This window comes from Micropterus salmoides, unplaced genomic scaffold, assembly GCF_014851395.1.
Source record: "Micropterus salmoides isolate LMB-PRFRI ecotype aquatic unplaced genomic scaffold, ASM1485139v1 Ms_hic_scaffold_7, whole genome shotgun sequence".
NCBI classification, from domain to species: domain Eukaryota; kingdom Metazoa; phylum Chordata; class Actinopteri; order Centrarchiformes; family Centrarchidae; genus Micropterus; species Micropterus salmoides.
In genome coordinates this window covers 10,540,442-10,548,701 of record NW_024044459.1, presented here as the reverse complement: position 1 = coordinate 10,548,701, position 8,260 = coordinate 10,540,442, and the positions used below count along the sequence as shown (strand labels likewise).

The 8,260-nt window shown below is 42.2% G+C and overlaps 1 protein-coding gene across 2 annotated transcripts in view; it reads left to right on the top strand.

Moving 5' to 3' along the window:
- cds1 (CDP-diacylglycerol synthase (phosphatidate cytidylyltransferase) 1) overlaps positions 1-8,260 on the top strand; it is a 45,691-nt gene that overhangs the window by 26,281 nt on the left and 11,150 nt on the right. Inside the window, exons 5-7 of one of the 2 annotated variants that reach the window (XM_038704103.1) lie at positions 4-59; positions 4,825-4,964; positions 6,304-6,362. The exons of the other annotated variant lie outside the window; for it this stretch is intronic. Coding sequence (XP_038560031.1) covers positions 4-59; positions 4,825-4,964; positions 6,304-6,362 — 255 coding nt within the window. The remainder of the gene's footprint in view (positions 1-3; positions 60-4,824; positions 4,965-6,303; positions 6,363-8,260) is intronic. 2 annotated transcript variants of the gene reach the window in all.

Genomic DNA, 8,260 nt, shown 5'->3' with positions numbered 1-8,260 from the left:
CACATTGGCTACAGAGTTTACCATTCCTATGAACTGCCTTGGTTCAGGACACTAAGCTGGTATGGAGAATGGATTTCACAGTAAACAGCAGATATACTGCAGCGGGCTATTCAATTACAAATTCAATCGGGCCAGATTTTCAAACTAGGACATGGAGATGGGCTGGACATTTTCCCATGAGTTGACATCATTGTAATTTTATTGATACACTCTTATTAATACACCTTATTGGTTCAGTTCTTTATCAATACTCTTATAAGCTCCTTTTCATTACTAAATAAATGCCTTTTAAAAATATATTATTTTAAAAATGTATTTATTATAACTAAATGTTGTTTTACAGCAGCAACAGGATTTCAACAGCAAAGTCACTATTATCTCACTGGAAACAAAGAAAAATAAATCATATTCCTGACAACAACATACTGAGTGAAGTTTAGAAAGAATGGTAAACTCAGTCCCTATCAGTCCTTCCTCTTGTCTCCTCCTCCTCCTGCCGCTGGTAGACAGGAGCTGTTTTGTCTCTGCAGCTACACCGCTATATGTACCATATTTTAATGTACGTGGCAAACTAAGCTAAACAGTTACTAAAGACAGACTTTCACTTTAGCTTGTTTGTAACAATAAGTTATTAGTCAAGCTAGCGCTGTGCTTGTGTAAAACCAAAACACCTTCACAAACGGTTCTATGTCAATAGCTTCTTTCATAAAGCGATCCGGCAATAATCACGGAAAGAATATTTGCCAATAAGCCACATTCACTCATTCATACTAACCAACGTTTGTGGCGCAATCAAACGTGTGCTTTCACATAGCGATCCGGCTTTTCAGAACCAGCGGCGTAGAAAAAGGCCGGTAGGCTCCGTGTTATAGCCTACAACACCAGCACAACAGGTGCATTACTCCTGGAAAATAACACAGTGTGAAAGCGTCTAATGTGTGTGTGTGTGTGTGTGTGTGTGTGAGAGAGAGAGAGAGGAAGTGAGCCAGCAAGCAGGGGGTGAGCGGAAATATGCGTTGTGCGCAGCCAAAGTCCTTATAGGCAAGTCATCTTGGCAATGCTATTTCGGACTAACAAGACCAAGCACCTACTTCAATGAATGGGGAGAACAGCAGTATGTTCTGATAAAAAGTTTGACGACTGGCATGATGTTGAACTATTCCGTCACCCAACTGAAGAAATTCAACAACTACACCAATCCATTGTGCATATCGGTCATTAAACAACTCGGACTACTTTGCCTGCCCTGTTACATTCACAGAAATTGCGGTCGAAAGTTTGTTTTCTCAAGGTCTGAACACAACATCACATCCCTCTGGTCTGGCGCATGCCCCGTTGCATCTCCAACACGTCATCAGGGCGCTGACACACCTAGGACTAGTAGTGTCGGAGGTTCCACGGCAACACTACGCGCTGACCGGGAAAACATGGAGTGGATTTCAGTCTGCTCCGGGCAATACAGAGACACACTGCTCCATCTACTATCAAGATTGAACTGTTTAATCCACAATCCATCACAAACAAATCTTGCCTCATACATGACCATGTTCTGGATAAGTGTCTGGATTTGATGTGCCTTACAGAAACCTGGCATCAACCAGATGTTTTTTCTGTCTTAAATGAGACATGCCCTCCTGGTTACTGTTACCTACAGAAAGCCTGCAGTACAGGGCGCGGTGGTGGTCTGGCTGTCATCCACCGAAGTGATCTGGGCCTGTCCCGTTACCCTGCCTGAACTTTCTTCTTTTCAATGCCTTGCATTTAAATGTAAGCCCCCTCTCTCTACAACAATACTTCTCAACTACCAGCCACCTATACCAAATGCATCTTTCATCCCAGAGATGTGCAACCTTCTCTCAACATTCTGTACAATGTCTACCAATCTCATAGTCCTTAGAGATATAAATATTCATGTTAACTCCCCCACCTGCCGTTTTGTAGGAGAATTCCTCCAATTACTCAACTGTTTTTATCTGGCACAACATGTCCCCACTCACACCAGGGGGCACACTCTCGACCTAGTCATTACAAACTCTGCTCATCTCTTCAATCTTCTGGTGTACGATCTGGGTGTTTCCAACCATTAGGCCATCTCCATGAAGATGTCTTCACCATCCACCCTCATCAAGCCCCAACGCCAAATCTGCTTCAGAAATCTAAAAAATTTCAACCCAGAGACTATGGCATCCGACCTCCAGCGTCTCCTTTCCGTAAACTGTTTACCAGCCATGGTCTCAGTGGACTATTATAACACCACCCTCAGGAGTATTCTGGATCTCCACACCAGAACAGTCACTTTCTCTTGATCAGCCCCCTGGTACACCAGTGAGCTAAGGAAAATGACGACAGCTGGGCGTGCCATCGAGCGGAGATACAAAGTTACAGGTCTCACTGTGCACAAGCAAGGTTTTCGGGAACACCAAAAGGACTATTCAAAGTCACTTACAGAGGCACGGTCACAGTTCTACTCAAAAGTCATCAGATCCAGATGCACTTGCAAATTACAGGCCCATTTCCAATCTCCCATTCCTCTCCTTTCCTACTGGAAAAAGTTGTTGCCGCCTACCTCCAGGACCACCTCAAACATAAAAACCTTTTTGAAAAATTTCAGTCTGGTTTCCGCTTAGTCACAAACGACCTACGAATAGCAGTTGATGGTGGCTCACCTTCCCTCCTCATACTCCTCAATCTGTCTGCTGCTTTTGACACTGTGGATCATGGCATACTTCTCAACCGGCTACACCAAACCACTGGACTCACTGACACTGCTCTTAACTGGTTTACATCGTACCTCACTGACAGAACAGAGTACCTTTCACTTGGAAGCGCAAGGTCCCGGCAACACACAGTCACCTGCGGACTCCCTCAGGGGGTCAGTTCTTGGCCCCATCCTCTTCATCATTTACATCCTCCCCCTCGGCCATGTCATTAGCCGCTATGGAGTCTCATTTCACTGTTATGCTGATGACACACAACTGTACATGAAAATCTGACCCACACCCCACTGCAGCTTCACCAACATCATCTCTGCCGTCAACACTCACCGCCTGTCTGGAGGAGATAAAGGTGTGGATGAAACACAACTTCCTCCAGTTGAACAGCTCCAAAACTGAGGCAGTTCTGGTTGGCACCTCACATCAAGTCCAGTCATCTTTCATAACCTGTATATAACTATCTCTGGTCAAGATATTCCCCTCTCCACAACAGTCACCAACCTTGGTGTAAGATTTGATCCACAACTCATCTTTGAAGCCCATATCAAAAACCTGTCCTTCTATCATCTCAGAAATATTGCTAAACTCCATTCTACACTCACCTTAGCTGATGCTGAAAAACTGGTCCATGCCTTTGTCTCCTCCAGACTGGATTACTGTAATGCACTTCTCATCAGGATCCCTAAAAAGAGACTGCAGTATGTCCAGAACAGTACTGCAAGGAACCTGATGATGAGAGTGCGAAAGTATGACCACACCCATTCTCCATTCACTTCACTGGCTTCCCATTTTATTATTACATGAAGTGTTTTGGGAATTGGAATAGAATCAGACCAGTATCTGGACTAATCCCTCAGGTCATAAATATTTTAGAGGGTGGGATATTTGTATTTCAGACAGGATGTTTTATAAAAGTAAGGATGTTTCATGGAATTTTACAGATAGTTCTGGACTATAGCAACTGTTCTCAAAGAACAAAAACATAAACCATGAAGTCCTTATATATAGCTACGTTAAATCACTAACTTTTACATTTTACACTTTTTTGGCAGCAAACAAGCTGTCTGTATCATTGAATGTTTATTCAGATAGCTCAGATTTTTTTGTAAGACAAGAATATTTCTCAAACTAAGTTATCCAAGAATAGTAGATAAACTCAGCTACCATATCAGCACGAGTATAAAAAAAACATTTATATAATAACCAACTCTACTTTTACATCTTGGCCTGTTACACCTGAATGTAAGGTCCGTATTCATCCCGAGCCGTCATTATGGTGTAATGGTATGTAAGGAGATTTAAAAAGCCAGAAACAGGCAGAATTGTTGTTTTAAAGCTTAGCCATTTCTTCTGGCAGTCAGACTCATAACTCTGCTGTTCCTTCAGTAAAACACTGACTCATGACAGCTTGGTCTGCAGGTAGTTGATCTGAATATGCAACACCCACCTTCTACCATAGTGCCTGAGTTGCTCCTTTTTCTGTTCCAGTGTTTCTGTTCAGCTTTGCATACACACCCACAGTGTGTGACAGCAGCACTCGGTGGAACCAGGGGCAAAGATCACTGCCATGTTGGAAGCAAATGGAAGCTAACTGAAACTTGCCCCTTTCACCAAGGCCGCCCGTCATAACAACTCCATACACACACGCACGTGCACGCACACACATGCTTGTTCCTCTATCCTCGTGGGGACATCTCATTGACATAATGCATTCCCTAGCCCTTATCCTAACCATAACCATCACAACTACATTCCTAACCTTAACCCTTACCCTTACCTAGGTCCCGTCCCTAAGTCCCCATGGGTCAGTGTGCATTCAGGCTAAAGTCCCCACCAGGATATAAAAAACATGAAACACTCACAGGTCAATGTACAGCGGGCAGGAAACACTGGTTGACATTTAAAGCTAATTACCTACACAACACGAATCAAACACACATTAGCACACATTGATCAGAATAAAGTGCACAAAATCTTGCATACTGTATATACAGAATGAAACCAAACCTACCAACATCGCTCCTCGCCAATAGGCACTGAAATATACGTAAGAAAAATTTTAATAAAATGTAAAGAAAAAACTAATTCCCTCCATTTTTTTTCACCTCAGGTACTTCCTGATTTGCGTCAACTACTTCTTCTATGGGGAAACTGTAGCGGATTACTTTGGGGCTCTGGTGCAGAGGGAGGAACCTCTGCAGTTCCTGGCTCGCTATCACCGCTTCATCTCCTTCGCTTTGTACCTCGCAGGTGGGTCTCGACTTCAAGACAATACGACTGCTGTATCTCAAGAAACAGACACGAGATAGAGTTGCGTTACAAATAACATTACTTGACAAAGTACAGCAAAAGGAAAAACAGAGACCTTAGGGAGACTTGCAGGACAAACTCATCAGTTTATAAACTGATTTACCATGACAATAACTAAGCTGACATTGAGCTGTGGCTTTTAAAAAAAGTATACTAATGATTTATTTATTTATTTATTTATATATAGCAGCCAAACAGCTTCATCATGACTGTGTAGGTTGATCAGTTTTGACTAACAGTGCTGGCAGCATATGCAGAAAACATGGCAACTGTGATCACATTTTGATTCAGATATTGCAAAATCCTGATGAAAGTATGCACATCATCTTATTCCAGCTGAGGGAAGCACAGACTAGGGCTGCAGCTAATGATGATTTTAGTACGCAAAAAATTTACATTGTTGCTTTTTGGTCGATCGATGAATCGTTTCAGATCTAGCACAGACAAAAACACATTTGTAGGAATCTCTACTGTGAAATAATACCATTAAAAGCTGATTGAGACGAACCATTTTTAAGGGTCTCTAAGTATGTGCTGGAATACTGTCAGTTTTAACATAAGTATATGTAATTTGTACATTTGTAGAATGTAATCTACAACATACAAATCACTGGTATGGTCCTTTTAACTATTTCTGTATCAAATGCAGAGGTGTGGAAAATTTGATTTGATTTGCTGTGTAAACTTCATATTTCTGTTTTATAGCTTGATTGAAACGCACTGTTGGTTTGATCATATCCGCAGCTATCTGATATTTAGAATCTGCTTCTGTGACAATACGTTTCCCGCTGGGATGGATGAATAGATGTTCTGTCTAGTGATCTCTCAGTGGTTCATTTTAGAGTCTGAGGTGGGAGGAACACATTTCCTCCTGAGTGTTGCTGACTTAGTTGTCTTTCCTTCGACCCAGCCAGGCGTCAGCTTCACTTTTAAGCCCCAACAACATTGTGAACTAGACAGCATCTTCTCCATCTGCTGGCAGTAACTGCTCCCCTGAGGGCCTTACCAGGTTTATGTAGACAAACCCGACACAGGAGCTTTTAGCATTCAGCCTCCTTCATTCACATTCATGAATTTAAAGTCAGTGGTATAACCTTAATTTTCAGAGAATAGGTGTTTGCATGAAAGAGAATTGTTAATTGCTCAGTCACAGGCATGCTACACACACCTCCCCATTCAGTATGCAGTAAAGCGTTATATGTGATTTGTATTTTTAATCTACTGTGAACTTTTTCAACTTGGAGTAAAAACTGAAAGCATGTTGTCTACTCTTTCACAGGTTTCTGCATGTTTGTGCTGAGTTTAGTGAAGAAACATTACCGCCTGCAGTTTTATATGGTGTGTATCAGCCAAGTAACCCTCTCCTCCTCCTCCTTCTCCTCTACTCCACCACTAACCTTCCTAACCGCCCACATACACTGCTTCTTACTTCCTGTTATGGTTTTGTGGAACTCATCTTGCACTCTGATGTTGCCATTGTAGAAGTCTTTTTGAATATTATATGATTTTTCCTACTTTTCAGCGCTTTCAAAAGTGTTTGCTGTTAAATACTGTACTCTTTTGTTCTACTGTATTACTCACAGATTAGCTGTCTACATTACCGTGCAGTATTTGATCCTGGATAAATGCAGGACTTCTGCAGTGGCTTCAGCTTTATTTCACATCACATTTCTCTGCGTTGATTTATTTGCCATTTGTGGGCACCTTTAATGCACCACATTTTATTGGCCCAAACTAACATTATTAGTAACATAATATTTTTATTTATTAGTATTTTGCATGTATTGCCTAATTACATTTTCATTTTGCTTTAAAGTGTCATGACTGTAGACATTTTTTAGATTTACGTCCCTAAAAAGGAATGGAATTCCCTTTTAACCTGTTAAACTAGATAATCATTAACCCAAATGTTCAATCTGTGCTTAGTCTGGTTATTATATAGTCATACAGTGGGTACGGAAAGTATTCAGACCCCTTTAAATTTTTCACTTTGTTTCATTGCAGCCATTTTCCAAAAATCAAAAAAAGTTCATTTTATTTCTCAGTAATGTACACTCAGCACCCCATCTTGACAGAAAAAAAACAGAAATGTAGAAATTTTTGCAAATTTATTAAAAAAGAAACACTGAAATATCACATGGTCATAAGTATTCAGACTCTTTGCTCAGTATTTAGTAGAAGCACCCTTTTGATCTAATACAGCCATGAGTCGTTTTGGGAAAGATGCAACAAGTTTTTCACATCTGGATTTGGGTATCCTCTGCCATTCCTCCTTGCAGATCCTCTCCAGTTCTGTCAGGTTGGATGGTAAACGTTGGTGGACAGCCATTTTCAGGTCTCTCCAGAGATGCTCAATTGGGTTTAAGTCAGGGCTCTGGCTGGGCCATTCAAGAACAGCCACGAAGTTGTTGTGAAGCCACTCCTTCGTTATTTTAGCAGTGTGCTTAGGGTCATTGTCTTGTTGGAAGGTAAACCTTCGGCCCAGTCTGAGGTCCAGAGCACTCTGGAAAAGGTTTTCGTCCAGGATATCCCTGTACTTGGCCGCATTCATCTTTCCCTCGATTGCAACCAGTCGTCCTGTCCCTGCAGCTGAAAAACACCCCCACAGCATGATGCTGCCACCACCATGCTTCACTCTTGAGACTGTATTGGACAGGTGATGAGCAGTGCCTGGTTTTCTCCACACATACCGCTTAGAATTAAGGCTAAAAAGTTCTATCTTGGTCTCATCAGACCAGAGGATCTTATTTATCACCATCTTGGAGTCCTTCAGGTGTTTTTTAGCAAACTCCATGCGGGCTTTCATGTGTCTTGCACTGAGGAGAGGCTTCCGTCGGGCCACTCTGCCATAAAGCCCCGACTGGTGGATTGCTGCAGTGATGGTTGACTTACTACAACTTTCTCCCATCTCCCGACTGCATCTCTGGAGCTCAGCCACAGTGACCTTTGGGTTCTTCTTTACCTCTCTCACCAAGGCTCTTCTCCCCCGATAGCTCAGTTTGGCCGGACGGCCAGCTCTAGGAAGGGTTCTGGTCGTCCCAAACATCTTCCATTTGAGGATTATGGAGGCCACTGTGCTCTTAGGAACCTTAAGTGCAGCAGAAATTTTTTTGTAACCTTGGCCAGATCTGTGCCTTGCCACAATTCTGTCTCTGAGCTCTTCAGGCAGTTCCTTTGACCTCATGATTCTCATATGCTCTGACATGCACTGTGAGCTGTAAGGTCTTATATAGACA